Here is a 17,834-nt window from a genome sequence, read left to right as displayed (position 1 = left end):
CAAAGCTGTTGGGGATGTTCAGATGAGTGCTTGGGTTGCTGAGCTGTGGGAGTGGGAAGCTCCAGCCCTGCTAGCAGGGGGCAGCGACATTTAACCCTTTTTTGAGTTTTTCCTTAGTAGTCCCTATGCAGCCCTACAGTGTGGTAGTGCCCCAAGGCAATAGCTATAGAGACCCTTTGCAGACAAGGTTTTATGTTTCTCAGTTTTGAAAGTGGGGAATTAAAATGAGATCACAGTGTTGGAACGAGAGAGCGAAAAATACGAAAGGATTAGAAAAGATGCAGTCACAATACCTTAAAGACTTACTCGTGGCAGTAATTGTTACTGCTTATGTCACATGGTATAATGACAGTTTTTCAGAATTTCCCACATACTAGAATGCGTGAGGTTGGAATTTTTTTTTATGATACCTACCACTCCTTTCTTAAGGGAAATTAAATAGCAACTGCTCTGAGATTTTGGGTTATGTACAACACTCATTTTGATCTCTCCATTGTCAAACAAATAAATATCAAAAGCATTTTTAGTGCAGTTACTCTGTTTCATGCAGTGTTCTGGTGTGAAAGAACTAATTGCATGTTACACATCTTTTGCATATATATATGAAAAACAGTATGACAGGAAAATATAAAAGAATTTGAATATATGCTTACAGATGGAAAACACGTGCATGGGTATGTGTGTGTGTTTATATATATCTTGCCTGTTTCATCTCCTAATGACAAGAGCAGATGAGCATGTTACTGCCGTGAATTTGCTGATGATCCGCTACTGATATGGGACCTACAGAGCAGGAAGTTGTGACAGAGTTGTAAGGGATGGGAGGGTGCCCACAGATAGGTCTCATAGGTTTCTCTGCAGTGAGGGTGCACATAGTCTCAAATGTCAGTTTCTCTGGGAATTGTAATGTTTGTTTCCTGGTGCAAACCTAAATATTTTTGTACTTTTCTGTCTTGACTTTACAGAAATTGCCCCATAGCACACCATTTTTTTCCTCCTGAGGTGCTTCTGATATGTGTAATGTTGTATGTATTATATCTTACAAGGCTGATTGTTATTACTTTTAGTTAGCTAATATTTCCTTCTCAGGGATTGGCCTTGTTCCCAGGATTTTGCAAAATATTTGCAAAGGGAGACTAAACCAGCAGGTCGGTCAATAGCACATCCAGCAATGTGTGTTGGACTCAATGCTGGAGATGTGAATGATTTTTTTTTTTAATTGTTGTAAATCAGCTTCCCCAAAAGTAGTGACATTCAAGAGAAAATTTAAAAATACAAGCAGGACACATCTGTTCCACTAATCAGGTTTTAAGAACATGATGCATCATTGTGTTTTATCTCAAACACTGGCTGACCAAGAACAGAGCTGCTTCAGCGAGCTGCGTCCTTGAGTCACTGCATTGTCTGTACATGCTAATATGGAGAATGAGGAGAATTAATAAGCAATTTGAGCTGCAGAGTAGTTACTTGAAACATCTTTTCAAACCTTTTTAGCAAAAAGTAGCACACAAAGTTACTCTATCATTTAACGAGGGATCATTTTGTTACTTAATTTGTCTTTTTCTACCTAAAAGTTGTGCCTTCAAAAATTAGAACGTTGATCTTTATTATTGCGGGACCCAGTGAGCTAAGAGATAAATGACTGATACCACAAAGAAGAAGCAAAATAAATGAAAGGGAAAGCCTAAGAAGAAGGGGATGCCAGATATAATGAATAATTACCGTGAACTGTGTCACATGGTTTCCAGTTTTTATGTAGGTCGAACTGTGAGGCAGTAGCATTTACTTAACTCAGTAAGTAGTCTCAACAGCCTTTGTATAGAAAATGAGGAAATTTCAGCTGATCTGTCCTTAATTCATGAGATTTATACTATGTGACTGTCACACCTTTGTTTCAGGCATAGATTCAGGGTCATAACAAAGGTGTGTCTTTGGTGTATTTATTCAAAGATTGCCCAAGAAACACGCCTAACACTCACTTGCTACAGACCTGAAACCTAGCGTGAAGTACATGCATGATTACAATTAAAAATAAATAAAACTGGTGGCGGGTAGCAGAGAAAAAAGGGAAGGAAGGGTTGTTGCAGTTACCAAAGTTTATTACCATAGTTCAGTGTGCATGTAAAGCTGTGTACACCCTCAGTAAGTCCTTGAAGAACTGCCAGGAACAGTGTGGGTCATGTAGGTTTGTCCCTGCTCCAATGAAAAGGACAGCTATCTGCCTCAATTACTGAATCCTAAATTACTTGAAAAGGATGGCAAAGGGAGGAGCTGTTAAAGCTAGTTAAAGTGGATTTCATAAAGATATGAATGACTGTAACTATATTCATCTTTGAAATAAACTAAGGACTTTGAAAAATGAAAACTGGATTAACTTCCTATCACCTTCGTTTATGAGTTCAGAAGTGGTGGTGTGTGGGTGGGTGGGCTGATGGGAAAACCTTAAAAGCTGAAAATCTACGCTAGAAAAGGATTATGAGGGTGTATCTGCACCAAGCATTACAGCATCCTCCATGTTTCATGCTATCCAGGCTATTTCCTACAGGCAGCTCAGCAAGATTGGTATGTGGAAATAGTAATGGGAGTTACATTTGTATTGCTCTGCACCTGGACTGATGAGACCCACTGAGTTGTTGGAGCTACAGAGCCTCTCCCCAGGAGGGGAAAAAGTCACCAAGTCTTGCGTTAAGTCAGAGGGCAAACATACGTACAAGACCAAACAGTTTGAACTGGACAGCGTGACAAGGTTTTGTCTTGGAACAATTGAGCAAGAAGTGTACCCTGACAGCAAGAAGGTGATTTGGCAGTAGTAATTCAAGTGGATGCACCTGTCTTCCCTCATTCTTTTTAGATTTTGTTATCATGGGGAGGAGAGCCCTTTCTAAACTGATTGATCGTTACCGAACAGGGAAAACAAAAGTATTGCAAAATGCAAGTATTAACTTACACGTTTGTTTTGTTTTGAGCATATTTTAGAAGAGCCAGAGGCATGCCTTTTTAGTAAGCAGGCAGTTGGCAAAAACCCTCTAGGTATCAGAGAAGGCCCTGTGCTATAATTTTCCTAGAATAATAATGTCAAACAAATGACAATAGAAAGCCTATAAAATTTGCAGCCAGCTGGGCAAATTCTCATGTGTGAACCACAGAAACTGTAAGTGCCCATACAGAATATTTTGTCTTGATCGGAGCTGCTTCAGTCTACTGTGTCCCTTGCCAGAGTAGCTGTAATCCCCTCACTTGCCAGCTGCAAATTCTGGCTCCATTGAGTGAACTTTGAGGAGCTCCAGCCCATCTCAGACCAGCGTTAAGTGTGTGCTGTATTGGAAGTTTTTGCCTGGGTAGTTAAATGTAGGTCGATGATGCTTTTCAGCATTAATGTTAACAGGATATTAACCAGGAATCAGCATGCATCAGAAATTATTATTAGTGCTTATTTTCAGATTCCCCAAAGAAGATGGAGAGGGCTTTTGTAACCCAAGTCTTTTGTGAGTTAGTTATTTTTGTCCTTGTGTACTTGCTATTTCATGTTCCATTGTTCGGATAACAGTGTGGGCATTAAGCGTGGCTGTAATTCCTCCTCTTAATGGTATTCCACTTCCCATGACTCTTGCTTAGTTTCGCCTAATCCTATCTCAAGCAATGTCTTGATGAGCCAAGAAGGTCCTGGGCTGAGGTGAGGTCTGAACCAATGCCGAAAATGGCTTTGAAGAAGACTAAGTTAGAATAATTCTTTGTGTCATCTGATCACTAGGTTGTACAACTTCGTTCCAAAAAGGCCATGTTCAGCATTGCACCTCAAGAGTTCTATCTATGTTTCAACTCCTTTTCTCTTTGACAGGGAGGTAAAAATGACTGTGTGTAATTTACTGTAAGTCTCTTGGTCGCGATGCAATATTCTTTGTCGAACTAGGTCGGTATGACTCATTTTTTGAGAAGCAAGATAAAACTACTGACAAAGTCTCGTTACTTCTGACAAAAAGAGACTCAAGGCTACTCCCCATCTTGTTTCAGGGTACTCCACACCTTATTCATTGGGTCCTTCAGGGTGACATGACGTTTATGAATTCTTTCATCTTATAAAAAAATACTAAATGCTATTCTATTTGACCGTTAAATCACAGAATACTACATAAGCAGTAATGCCCTTGGCCACAGCTGCCCATTTTGGAGACCACGTAAGTTGTGCAGGGAGGTGGGAAGTTCACCTTGTCATGCACTGTGGAGGTTTCAGGACCCCATCCTGGCCAGCCCCGGAAGGCTCCTCTTGGACCAGGGTCAGCAGTGGGGAGCAGGCTGTAGGAAGGGTCAGTTGCCCAGGTAGGACAGGCGTGATTCAGCTGTGGGATACTCCTGCTTAAACCACTAACTCGTGTAATTGATCCCCAGTGTATGGTTAATACATATACTCCCTCAAATAGTACCCCTTCATTTACCCCTTACCACTTACAATAGCCTTCTAGCCCAGAATTGCAGTTTGTTTATTAGAGTTTGTTTATTAGAAGCAAAAAGGCCGTTCAGTTCTTTAGATAAACTGGAAAAAACCCACCAAAAAACAGTCACCAAAAATTACTTTTACATAGAAATAAATTACAGGGCAAACAGCATTCAACTGTAGCACTGTATTTTGGGGAGTGGAAACTGTGGACTGGAGCAAAGATTCAGAGCAGTGCCTAGGGGAAAGCTGCTGTATCTGATACAGATATAAATATGTACATGAAATCAACAGTGCTTCATTTAAGAATCAAGTCTGCATTTTTTAGTGATGCAGTGAATTTTTCACTGTAAAAGAAAAACACTCCACCTACCCAAGATACTTACATGTGTACACTCAGAACAGCCAACTAAAATAGAAAATGTTTAGCTGCTACAAATAGGTATATAATGAGAAGTTCTTAATTAACATCAGATTATCTTAAACCAATAATAAATGTCATGTTCTTTTTTTGTGTATTGGAATGGAAGGGATATGTTCTGAAAGGCAATTAAGAGAAAGATGGTGCTTGCCTGATTCTTAAAGTAATGTTGTCTTTTACTGGGGTGGTGTGGGTGCTGATTGAAGTACACAAGCATTCCCACTAGAGGGGGGTCCACTCAGCCTAGGCTGTAATGCATTTTGGCTTTTTTTTTTTTTTTTTTTGGAAGCTGAGCATGAGGAAAACCTCATGTTGTCCCACATCTTTTTTCAGTCCTTTATGTTGCGTATCTTATGGTGTCAGCAGTTACTTGTCTCTTACTTAGCTTAACTGTCTTTTATACGAGGAGGTGAAAATGTAAATGAATGGACTAACACACCAGTACACTGTTAAACACAGTAGTAACAAAGAATACGGAGGATGTTTCATTGCATCATCTGCAAAGTGAGGACAATTATTTATCACAGAAGTGGTGTGATCATTCTTGGAAAAGTAGAAGCAGCACTATCAGACCTGTTCAATAACATTTTTAATTAGAATTGTTATCTATACTAGCTTCGCTCCAAGCCATTTTACTGTCTTTGTGAGCCTTATGTTTGTAAGCATAAAAGAAAATATTTCTATATGTAAAAGAGACTAAGAGTATGTTAAACCAACATAAACTTCTGCTTTACTCTTTGATGGCACAGTTTGTTGTTCTCAGTTTCTTGGTGAAAAGAAGGATTGGATTTTGCACGTGCTGGTCATTTTGCCAAGTTAATTAATGTCTTTTGGAACTGTGGCAGACGTGAGCATTCTCTTGGCCCTGAGCAGGAGCTTCCTTAGCAGAGCCCAGGTGTTGACAATTCGCCTGTGCTTTGCAGTGACGGTCCTGGCATGTCAGGTGGCCTCTCTGTAGATGAGGTGCAATGCGGAGCCCAAACTAAGACTCTGCCCGATCTGTGCTGGGTTGGTGCAGGGGTTCCATGCCATCCCATCCATGTCGTGCTTCTGCAGGGAGGGGACAGACAGCCCTGGACAGGCTCAATGGGGCTGTCCGCCCAGCTGGGATGCTTGGGAAGGAGAGGGAGGAGGCAGGGGCAGCAGGGCAAGGGAGACAGAGTGTACTGGGGCTGGCAAGGCATCAGCAACTGTGGTGGATTCCAGGAGAGAGTCAGAGAAGGACCCTGTGGCACAAAGAAGGCTCCATTTTTCCCTAATGAATCTCCACAATAGAAATGTAGCACAGTAATAAAGCATCCACTCTCTACAACTACTTGAAAGGTAGAACAACTGAGGTTTGTAGCCAGGTGAAGGGTCAACATCTTCTCCCAGGCAACAAGTGCCAGGACAGGAGGACATAGCCTTTAGCTGTGCCAGGGGAAGTTGAAGCTGGACATCATGAAGAATTTCTTCACTGAAAGGGTGTTTAGGTATTGGAATGGGCTGCCCAGGGAGGTGGTGGAATCACTGTTCTTGGAAGTGTTCAAGAAACAACTGGACATGGCGCTTGGTGCTGTGGTCTGGTTGACATGGTTGTGTTCCATCAAAGGTTGAACGTGATGATCTTGGAGCTCTTTTCCAACCCTTATGATTCTATGATTAATGGGACTGGAGATAGCATCTGGGATATGTGACTGCATAATACTGGATAGAGAAACTGAGTGAGTTTGAACAAGTTTTGGCGTCTATCTAGTGGTGGTAGCTGGATGCTGTACCGAAGCAGTAAGCCTAGTGAAAATGAGCATTCACACTTTAGATGTGCACCACATTAACCCTAACTGAGATGCTTCTGGTAGTGGAATGACTTTTTTCAGAAGCCACCTGAGCATCTGAGTAGGGCACTGTATTGTGACAAGCAGTCATACAGTTATTTCCAATCCGGTAGCTGATTATTCTTTTTGGCCCTGGGCAAGTCACTTAACCCTCTGTCTGTTTCTTCATCTGTAAAATATATTATGGATATTTATCAGTCTCACCAGGACTGATTGTTTAATATTTATAAAGTGCCTAAAGGATTAGAAGCTTAATATAAGGAGCTAATACATATCATATCATTTTAGATTGATTTTATTTACTTGGATTTTTTTTTCCTACCTCCAATTGAATGAGATGCTATTTTGTAGCCTCTTACTGCCATTCCTAACTAGCTGGACAGGTCACAATTGGGTAACTCCAAGGTTCATTTTCTTAATTTATTCTTAGTTCCTATAAATGCTTTATCTCCCTCCTGCTTTTTTTTTTCCTCCCTTTTTTAATTTAGAGATGAAGAAATACCATATGTTGCTAGATCATGACATAAATATATTTAAGTGCTGCCATCATTGCTAGTTTATCAGCCTTTCCATTATAAACCCTCTTGTTCAGGGGTTTATAACTCTGGCATTATAACATGCTTCAGGCTGAAACTTCACATTCATTTTTTCCCTCTTGATTTGCTTTAAATCCTTCACTCTTCTTAAGTTAAACTGGAGATTAGATACATTAGTTATAGTTATACTAGTTGTATAAATAATAATGCAGCAGTAGGCATTTTAAATAGGATGTAAATCAGAGAAATAGAGAATTTCCTAGTTGTTAAACTGTGAGCCTGAGACTAGAGATCTGGGATTCTTTTTATGAGTGTGTCCCTGGCTTGGCACATGACTACTAAAAAATTATTTAACCTCTTTCTGCCTTACTCTTCTCTCTCTATATTGGGATGATGACATTTCTGACTTCACTGGTGTATTGGGAAGCTTAATTAATTAGAATTCATAAAAGCACCGAGATTCTCAGGTGAAAGGTGCTGAAGTGTGAAGTATTTTTAAGGAGTCTAATGAAAAATCGGTGTGCCTGCTTTCCTACGTCTGTTCCTGTTGTCACAGATTAGTGCATATCAACTCTAGAGCTGTGCAGTGTGTGGCAACCAGCAAGGGGTTTGGTCTGGAGCACAACTTGATGACCTGGCAGCTTGCTTTTCTCAGACTTTCAAACATTCACTGTATCTCTCAGCCAGCTGATCTCAGCCTTTGCCTGGGGAGCTTGTGTTCCCTGAATTCTACAGTTTTCAAACAATTCTCTAGCTCAAGACAAGACAGGAGCCTGCAACCAAGACCTTGGCTGCAGAGTTTCCCCTTATTGCTGTTCCACTTGGTGCTGGTGCAGAAGTACCCAGCCTGCTTAGAGGGTAACCAGAGGGGAAGAGTTCAGGTGTTTCCAGCTTTTTTTTTTTACAGGGATGGACCGTGGCAGATCATTCTAGTTGTGCTCAGGCAGCTTTTTGGTGTAGTCAGAACTCTTTATGGAGAAAAATGTTCCAGCTGTAGTACAGTAAATTCTGGGACACTGACAGGTACTCTTTATGTCATTCAGGTGGAGAAACCTTGTTTGTGTCATGAGGGATGCTCTCCGAGTTTCCTCACTTGAGGATTTCTGTTGTCAGCTGATAGTTTTGCACATCCTATCATATGTAGGTTTCCTAGGGTTGATCCAGACTGGCACCTTCATTTACAGATTTCTTCTTTGCCTGGAGTGTGGTGCTGTGCTCAGGAGAGAGAGGTTCTTGGTGGTGGCTAAATTTGAAATTATCTTTCTCCTTATAATTTCAGGTTGAAGTCTTGGCCTCCGAGGATGCTACATTTGGACACAAGGTGTGTAGTTTGGTGCAGTTTTGTTATATAGGTCCCAACAATATGAATTGTTGGATGTGATGCCACAGAAAATGACAATTTTCAACCTGAGAATTGAGGATCCTGTGACTTGCATCCATCAATTCAGAAACTTTCCCTTACGTGTGGTAATCTGAGAGTGGCACACAGGCTGTCTTAATCCTGTTCTTGGTATAAAACCTGTGAGCAAGTTTTACTTGTGGAAACCCATGTGGAGACATGGAAGGTCAGCTTAGCAGTAGTTCTTAAGATTGGACTTGCCCAAAAGCTGAATTTGTTCTTGTTCCATAGATTTGCAACTCAGAAATTGTACTTGTCTGCTTGGCAGTCTGCTGAGTTTGTTCAGGCCCTTTTTGACAAAGCATCTCAAGTAGAAAGTAGTTCACTGAACAGCTGCATCACCCTGTGTTCAACTGTAGATCAGTGTGTGGTGGGCAGTACTGTGTGTTGGAGAGATGACTTCAGACCTGCCCAGCTACATGGATGGACTGTGTCCTACGTAGTGCTCAAGTTTCTTTGGCCAGTGAGCATTATAGTGATGACCACTGTTTTACCTGAGCACTAATACCAGATGATTTTAATCAGGGCAGACTGTGTTTAGGCTTTATCTAGTTAGTCAGGAAGAGAGTGGATGGGGAAGGGAAAAAGGAGATTGTAGGCACAGTAGGCTAAATCATGACAGTGAAGAGTTTCCTGCTGCTGGAGGTCCATATGCTGTGATGCTTCTGCAGGTGAAAAAAATAGCAGTGCTATTACTATTAAGGTAAAAAAGAAAAGCAAGAAAATACTGAATAAGTTCTCCAGGTTTATTTGGAATACAATAAACAAAATTACCAGCAGAAAAAAAAAGCTTTAAAAGTACCTAAATATTCATGATGCCAGAATTTACGTTGTGTCTGTATTGTACATTTTTATGTTGATATGTGATAAAGTGATTTCAATAAATTATTAAAAAACAAACAGAGCTACTCCGGTATTATTTGAAGTATATAACATATGGTAGTCTTCAGTATTTTCTGATTTTTATTTAATACCCAGCAAGCATACAAAATATTCATTGAATATTTAATAAACCTTGAGGGTCAGCTCTTGTGAACTCACCTCCATAATCCTTCAGGTGGGTAAATAGAAATAGTACTGATGATTATTGTTGCCAGTTTCTCTTAGAGCTAAAGCACTGTGGAGGAGGCTTCTAAGTTTTTTTCATGGCTAGATTTGCAAGGTGTTTTTATGTCTTGTCATCCTGATGGACATCCTTTGAAACTCCTTTTTACTACAAAAACTTTTAAGAGTTTTCTGTTGCTAAGCTTCAGTTTTACAAAACTGAATCTGTACTGTTGCCAACTCTGAACGTCATTGTCCAGAGTCCCAAATATCTTTTTTCCTAAGATTCGTCTTCAAACCATCAGGATCTTTTAAACTCTCTTGTAATAGTAGCTTTATGTTATATAGTAAACTCTGTATGTGTAGGAATGTCATGTACTTTTTATCAATCAAAAAGAAAGCTAAATATATCATCCAAAACTTGTTAATCCCAGAATTTATTTTTGCTGTCTATTTAGACATGCTGCGAAAGCACTTTCTTCCCTTCTCTCCCTTAAGATATGCTTTCTTTACTGTCTGTCTCAATGACAAATAAAGGCTAGAGTCTCTGTTACATTAACAGATGAGTTGGTATGCGAACAAAGAATGTGTATAAGCAAAACTTTTCAAATGAAAAATGTTTAATTTTATAGATTAGATCATAAGTTGAATACCAGATAACACATTTGAGAAAGATGTAACATTAAAAATTTGCACCATGCAGTGCTTTCCTTGGTACCTGCTTTTAGCCTGAATTTTCCTCCAGGGCTATTGTAGAGTGTTGGAGGGAACTTTTTTGGGTTTGGGTGTAGCATATGTCTCAGCTTGGAACATTGTAGGGCCCCGCTGTATGCAAGAGCAGAAGCTTAATTTGCTGCAGGGGATGACTCTTCTTTTGACTGCATCCATTCTACCTATCCTTAGATGCCACTTAGTTTTAGGCTGTTGACAGGCTGTGTTGCCTGTAGATACATACAAGAATACTGTCTTTTTAAAAAAGGTATTTGTAGACTACTGAAAGAATGTACAATGTCATTTGTTGTTCTTAAATTCTCGATGATTTCAGTCTCATGGTAAATATGCATACTGGCAGCAAATGGGGCTGTTTCCTAGGAAAAGGTTCTGAATGAGATGTCAGAATATTGTTCAGCTTCACTGTAGTTATCATTGGCAAAGTGAAGATCTGGCTGATGTACTCTGCCCCTTGAATGGTTGAGTCTTGGATGATGATCATCATCATCTTCATAAGTGTGTGTAGAAATCAGGTACAGGATGCTTTTTATCAAGTTACGCATATTGATTTAGTCAAAATAATTCTTATTTTAGAAAATAAAATGAAAACAAATGAAATCGTGTCAAACTGTCAAAATACCCAGGGAAAAAGCACCTTGAAGTACCAAATCCTATCTTTACTCCTTAAGCATGGAACAGGTGCAAATTGCAAACCATTAATAGTAATCCTTAAAATTGTTTCCTCCGCCTCAGCTTTCTAATAAGTAAACAGTCTTCCCCAAACAAATGTAGGACATAAGGTATTTGTTGGAGTAAAAATGATATTTTAACATGAACTTTTTTATTTTCATTTTGTGCATATGTGAGACCAGTACTGTTTAAAAGGCCATAAAAATCTAAGCATGTTTTCAATCGGTTTAAATAAAAGTTGTCATTTGATAAGTATAAATATGTACAGATTTGATTGCATTGCTGTCCAAACCTTTCTTTTGGTTGAATAGAAGGAAGCAAACCCATTTAGCTTTCTGTGCAACTAATTTTACAGAAGGAGGAAGCTGTTGGTGTGCTGTAACAGCTTTTTCAAAGATGGTACACATGGTGTTCAGTTTAATTTACACATGCATTTGTGTGTGTGCTTGAATGCATGTTTGTTTTTGAAGAAAAACCTTCCAGCTTTTGACTGGCTCTTTTGTTCCAGTATTTTAGAAGTGTTATATGCATGGTTATGTATGGAGAGACGTAGGGGAAATGACCACGCAGCAAATCATGAACAGCTGATGGGTGATCTGGGACAGGCTTAACAGTTATGCCTGGTTTGTTCAAATTCTGCTGAGGATAGACTTACATATATAGTAAGTTCCTTCAAAGCCTTAGTTGCCAAGAAGCTAACATAGAGTAAGAGTGAATAGATGGAGTGATATCTGCTCGAGTCTGTAGTCAACACACAGGAATGTATTTCAAAGCTGGAAACTCTTTAAGTCCCATTAATCTTACTACAGCTTAATGATGATGTGTAAAATACTAACAGTACCAATTTATTTTGTGTTTATTTTAGCTGAGTAGGAAGTTATATTTTAGCAGATGGGACCAGTGTTTGCAGATGGCAGAGAAAATAGGAGGAATACAAAGATGTGAAAAAGAAGGAGAAAGTGGGGGAAAAAAAAAGGTGCCCAGGGCAGAAGTAAAAGGTAAAAGGTTTAACCATTTTGAATGATGCTGATTTAAAGACTAAAGCAATGAACAAATAAAAATAAGAGTGTGTGAGTTTTTAAATCCTCCTAAAAGATTCAGATGCTCAATTTCCATTAGAACCTTTTAATCCCTGAGGTAGAATTGAAAATCTTAGTCTGAAAGGTTGGTTATTATGTAAAGATTTAACCCACATTTTATTGTTGTAGGAGCTGCACATTGGCATCAGTTGGAATTATGGTGTCAAATGCAGTAGCACATGCTTCACAGAGGCTGCAAATGGTGTCTGGCCCTATCTAGACAACAGGATGCCTGATTTTTTAAATATTTGTGCTCAGTTTGCTCTCCTTTCCCTCCTTTTCCCTAAGGGTTTTACTGTCAGCATCTACCTGACCCAAATAACGTCAGGTAGAGGAGGCTTTATTTGGTTAAGCCTGGTGAGATCACCTCGTGCATGTGTCCCAACCTGTCTGTGGACCTGTGGTGTGCCATAAGCCGCGTTTGCAGCGCCGGCTGCAGAGCCCGCCCTCCGCAGCTAATGCCGAGGTGCAGTGATCCCAGCTTAGTGCTGCATTAATATAAATAAGTTTGTTAATGGCAGTCTACCAGCTACATGTTAGAAGGCTCACAAGTTTGTGCAACAGGAAAAGAGACACTTATGTTCCCACAGTGGGGGAGCTCCATCAAGAACAGGACTCTCTTATTTGGTAGTGAGCTTTAATCCTTCCATTGTGTGTCATTTTAAGCTGTGTTGTGATGTAATTGCCTTAATCATTACTATTATGTTGCTTTGCACAAGTTAAGATTGTAATTTGACATATGGAAATAAATGGCAACTGGATTAGTGATTTGCAGGTGTCATTTAAAAACGGGGCAGGGAAGAAAGCCTTTCATATTTTGAAAGTGGCGTGTTTGCTAATGTACAGAGGCAGAATTAACTACACAACTGCATCTCACGCTGTTTTGAAGTAGGAGCGAGCTTCATCTGTTCTTTTCTGGGACTATGTGCTGCTGGGGTTGAGGAAAAAGAATCTCATTCCCGATGGATATGTTCACTGTAGGAGTGATTTTATGTTTCCTTTGCGGAAGACAAATACAGGAGTAAAGCTTTCTCTTTGATCAAGAAATCAGCATAATGGAGATACAGCTCTATTAAAGAAATACGGCGAGGGTGGTATTTCTGATGTGGATGTGTCTGTGTGGTGGAGCTTCCAGCATTGTTCATGGAACTAGCTGTATTTATGTTTTATGACACAACATAAAGTGATGACCTTGTCTCCGTAATTTAGTAACTCTGGAAGTTGTTTAGAGAGTCTGTTCCTAAGTCTTTTAAAGTATGTGCTGATGGATTGCATTTTTTAAATGCTCTTTCTCTGATACAGGATATATGTTTTTAAGAATCAAATGTGCTCAGACTAAAACATTTTTCCTCCCAAACATACTACTTTTACTTTATTTTATTAAGGTGGTTTTTTTGGTTGCTTTGGTGGGAGAGCGCTGGGCAGAGTGGGGAGGCTCATGCTTTTGGGGGAGGGGTTTTGCTTTCCTCCACCTTGTAGATGATGCATTATTGCAACAATCATCACATCATGGTGCATCTTCTGTATTCTACTTATTTTCATATCCCAGATAGCAGAAGTTCAAATCCCGAGGGTAAATTGAGCTACACAGTGTAGCTATGTGTCACCTTTCTGGTTTGAAGCATAGGACATCAAAGGGAATACATTTGGTGGCTGCCTGTGAGTTACGACTGTGCAAACCTAGAAGGAAGCTGTTGTTCTTGCAATATCTGTAGCAGAACCCTTGAGCTATGAGATGGAGATGGCATGAGATAAAATTGAGAAACATGTTCTCAAGAGACGTTTTTCTTTCTCTCTTTTTTTTTTTTAATGTATTAGCTTGATTGCAATAAAATAGTACTTCTTGGAAAGAATAAGAAAATTAACCACTGAAAGTGAAGAAAAAGTAGACATAAAAAACTGTTCTCTTTTAATGCTCACCTTGTTTAAGACAGCTTTCTTTTGTTGAAGACTGTAAGCAGCCTTTGCTCCTGCCATCTGGTGGTTACTAATAAAAGCTGCGTCTTCAAAGCCAAATTAAATTGTTTTAAAGCCAATTAATCCTTTTCAGAAGAGAATGTTTTCAAGGGTCAGAATTATCTCTGTCTTGATGTGTTGACACTTGGATTGTCTGTGTGTGCTTAGTTTATGGGGAAATATAGAGAAATGAGTCCTCATTTACATCTGTCTTTGCACTGTTGACTTAGGTAGGAACCTGGGAGTTGTAAATAAGTTTTTGGATTTGTTTTAGCTTAGAAAAGATAGTTATTCATATTAACCTCCAGTAAATTCTGTTTTGCTACTCATAGGAGAGTTAGGATTGTATGTTTCCCCAGTTCTGTTGTTCATTTCTTTGTGGACTTGTTTCACCAGAGGTGTTCAGATGACTAAAAGGATTTTCCAACCTTTTTTCTTTGACTCATAGTTAAAGTTGTGTTTAGGGGTTGCTGACGTCTCTTGAGTGCCCTCTGTGCTGGGTGTTTTCTAAGGGCAGAGAATGGCATTAAAGCATGGACCACGGTGCTCTTTTCATTTTCTTAGGGACCCCTTACAGATGTATCGAAGTGTTTTGAAGTACTTACGATTAAGTAGCAGCAACTTGAACAGGTTTCTTCCTGAGTAACCTGTGCATATCATTGCTATGCTATTTGGGACAGTCCAAGAAAACACAAAACTGAGAATTTTGCGATCATGTTTTAGAAATTTCATCTGCATAATCAATAGCTCTTAATGTCCTGTAAGTTTAGTCTCAATAAATACATCTGTGGTTTGTGGGTTTTTTTCCCCAGTTAGTTGTATAGGAATTAAGAGGCACACCAAGAGATTTACGGCCATAAGCTCATCTCTGTCCATCGTAGAGTCCTAATTGTGGTCCAGCTTTGTCCTGAGTGCTGCAAGCAGTAGAAGAGTGCATCTAACCACCTTGAGTGTGGAGGGTGAGTCCAAAAAGCACCCACTTGAGGTGTCCCACTACTCACAACTTTGTCCTGCTTCCCACGTGGAGAGGATTTTAAAGCTCTCTGGGAGAATGGAAAAAAGTGCAGGCCTCCTGGAGGTCATGATGCCTCCTTGTGCAGTGAAGGTGGGTCTGGACAATTCCATAACAATCTTGCATAAAAGACAAGATGATCCATAGAATAGGAGAAAAGAAAGATATGTTAGCTGAGAAGCCCCACTTGTCAGAAAGTCATGATCGGCTGGATAAAAATAAGAGTTGGTTCTCTCCTCCTTGTGCCCTGTGCCCACACTGCTGTAGTCTCAGGAAAGACAAGACAAGGTGAGGTTTTTGGAAGGACCTGTCTCCTGTGGCAGTGTCCCTGTGCGTATACAGCATGTCAGGCTTTCTTGGATATTTCCTTTTTTGCTTCTCTTGCCAGTGATCCAAACTAGCCATAAATACATGTTTAATGTTCCTTTTCAGCATGAAGCATCTCATGGTGCTTGCAGAATAAATACTGATGGCCTCAGGGTTACGCTTAGGCAGTTTACATGGGTATGTGGTAGCATTTATTTTTCAAAGTTCCCAAGCACTCTGTGGCAAGCTGGAGTGAGCACAGATGGTAAACATGCCCTCCTCAGAACCCTTGGACATCGTTGGCCTGTGGTTTGCCCAGTGCCCTGCAACCAGCTGGGATTAGTGCTAAGAAAACATAAACTGCTCTCTTTTTTTCTACATCATCTCTACTTTTGGACATACATAAATGTGATGAACAGCCTCGCTCTCCAGCACTGCATGGTTTAGGTTATCAAGGTGTCGATGGGGCCACATTTTGGGTTTTGATACAGATTTAAAGCTCCCACTGCCTTCCTGGGAGTACCAGTGTGGAGTTTTCAGAAGATGTGTATGCAATTCATGGCAACTGTTAGGTAGTTGCTAAAATAATGTCTGTAAGTAAGAATCGTGGAATGGTTCAGGTTGGAAGGAACTTTAAAGGTCACCTAGTTCCAATCCTCCTGTCATGGACAGGAACACCTTTCAGCTACATCAGGTTGCTCAGAGCTCCATCCAAGCTGGCCTTGAACACCTCCAGGAACAGGGCATCTTTCTGGGCAACTTGTTCCAGTGCCTCACCACCTTCCCAGTAAAGGCTTGGCAACTAGTTTTGCTTTTCTGATTGATGACTATCCCTCATTGTGCAGTCCTATGCCCATTTAGATTGCCACTATGTTAAAATGAGCTGCTGCAACATTGAACCATCGAGCTTTTGTGGTGGCACCAGCAGCAGCAACTGCAGCAGCAATCCATACTACCCCCTGCTGCTTTTATGAAGAGTCCGTCTGTAGTATGGTCTTCCCTTTCCTAACTCCATAGAAATTCCAGAAGAGTGCAAAATTTGGTGCTGCTTTCACAGTGGGAAAATGCATCACCTCAAGGGTTTGAACCCACCATTTAACACCAGTCACTACATTGCAGTGACTTAAGTTACTACCAGAAAAAAAGAATTTATTTTCTCAGTCTTCCTTCTGTTGCTCATTAAATTTTAACTGGTGGGCGCACTCAGGCAGCCTGAGTCTGGTGTGCCTGAGCTGTCTGGCTGGGTGTGCTGCTCAGCATCCTCCCTCGCTCAGCTGCCTCCTGTTGACATGTAAACGGGGGTGATGCTTGCCTGATCAGGCGGGTCCTTTACAGTTCCATGTGGTCCCTTTGATTTACACTGCCGGTTTGAACTTGGAGGGAGTATCAGATTTACCAAGAAGTCATCTAACAATCGGAACACAAAGTTTGCTTGTAAATACCTGCACATTTTAAATAAATGTTGAGGCAGGTGGTCTCTTTCTTTAGGGGTGGGAAGAGGGCAGTTCAGAATATTTGCAAATAGTTTGCTGTTCCTCCTTGATGAAGTGAACAGGTTAGACCAGATTTCTTTTTCTTCTGTAAATTCTACCTAATGGTACAACTAGTGGGACCAGAACTGTGCCCTGCAGCAACCAATCCCACCTTGCTACAGAAAGCATGCTCCCATTCAGATTGGGACTTAAAAAACAACAACAAAACCCCCACAGATACTTATTTTTTTATAAAACTACTGTTAATGTGTTTGCCTTTTCTTTATACCATACTTTTTTAACAGCATGAAATACACATATAGAAAAATATTCAGATTTCTGCTGTGTGGCTGCTTCCCCTGATTTCAGAATTGGCTTGTTAAAACTAGTGCTAGGTGTGAAGAATAGGAATTGCAGAGAGGACCGTGAGAATGTTGTTGGGTAGACAGATGTGATTTCAGTTTTCATTTCCCCTGGTTTTTTTCCTGAGACAAGGTCAGGTGTGTATCATCATTCAGAGCTGTGCTTTGCTGGAAAAAGTGCTGTTGACATGTTGCAGATTTCAAGAGGAAAAAACAATGACAATAGTGCAGAATCTAGGGCTTTTTACCGAACATATATTTTTTTTTACAGAAGACATCATTTTCTAACTTTGAAGCTTCAATTATTTCAGTTTGCTTTTTAAGGATTTCTTCTTGTTGAGACAGGGTTTTCTAGTGAATTGGGATATTGATGGATAATTTTATGAGATTAGAATGACACTGGGAAATCTTGTTTTTCAAGGTCATTCCTTTGATTTTCTTGGTGAACACTTAATTATACAGGGTCTTAATATTTCCTTGTACAGAAGGATCAAGATTACAGATTGTTTTGGCATGATTTTCATACTGTTGCAATGCTTTACATTGTTTTCTACTATACAGATGTAAGCTATTGTGACACATTCCTAGTGTAACAATCAT

At 40.0% G+C, this 17,834-nt stretch overlaps 1 protein-coding gene across 5 annotated transcripts in view; it reads left to right on the top strand.

Annotated features, from left to right (window-relative positions):
- The window catches only part of LOC121673551 (AT-rich interactive domain-containing protein 1B-like), a 206,726-nt gene that overhangs the window by 73,608 nt on the left and 115,284 nt on the right, over positions 1 to 17,834 (top strand). For 4 of the 5 annotated variants that reach the window (XM_042046920.1, XM_042046918.1, XM_042046921.1 and 1 more), the window contains exon 2: positions 8,483 to 8,524. The exons of the other annotated variant lie outside the window; for it this stretch is intronic. In XM_042046920.1, the coding sequence (XP_041902854.1) occupies positions 8,483 to 8,524 (42 nt within the window). The remainder of the gene's footprint in view (positions 1 to 8,482; positions 8,525 to 17,834) is intronic. 5 annotated transcript variants of the gene reach the window in all.

This window comes from Corvus kubaryi, unplaced genomic scaffold (genome assembly GCF_017639235.1).
Source record: "Corvus kubaryi isolate FWS band 111438036 unplaced genomic scaffold, C.kubaryi_AGA036_p1.0 65498, whole genome shotgun sequence".
Taxonomy (NCBI): domain Eukaryota; kingdom Metazoa; phylum Chordata; class Aves; order Passeriformes; family Corvidae; genus Corvus; species Corvus kubaryi.
Note: the sequence above shows the minus strand (reverse complement) of the source record. Positions and strands in the feature narration are given on the sequence as shown.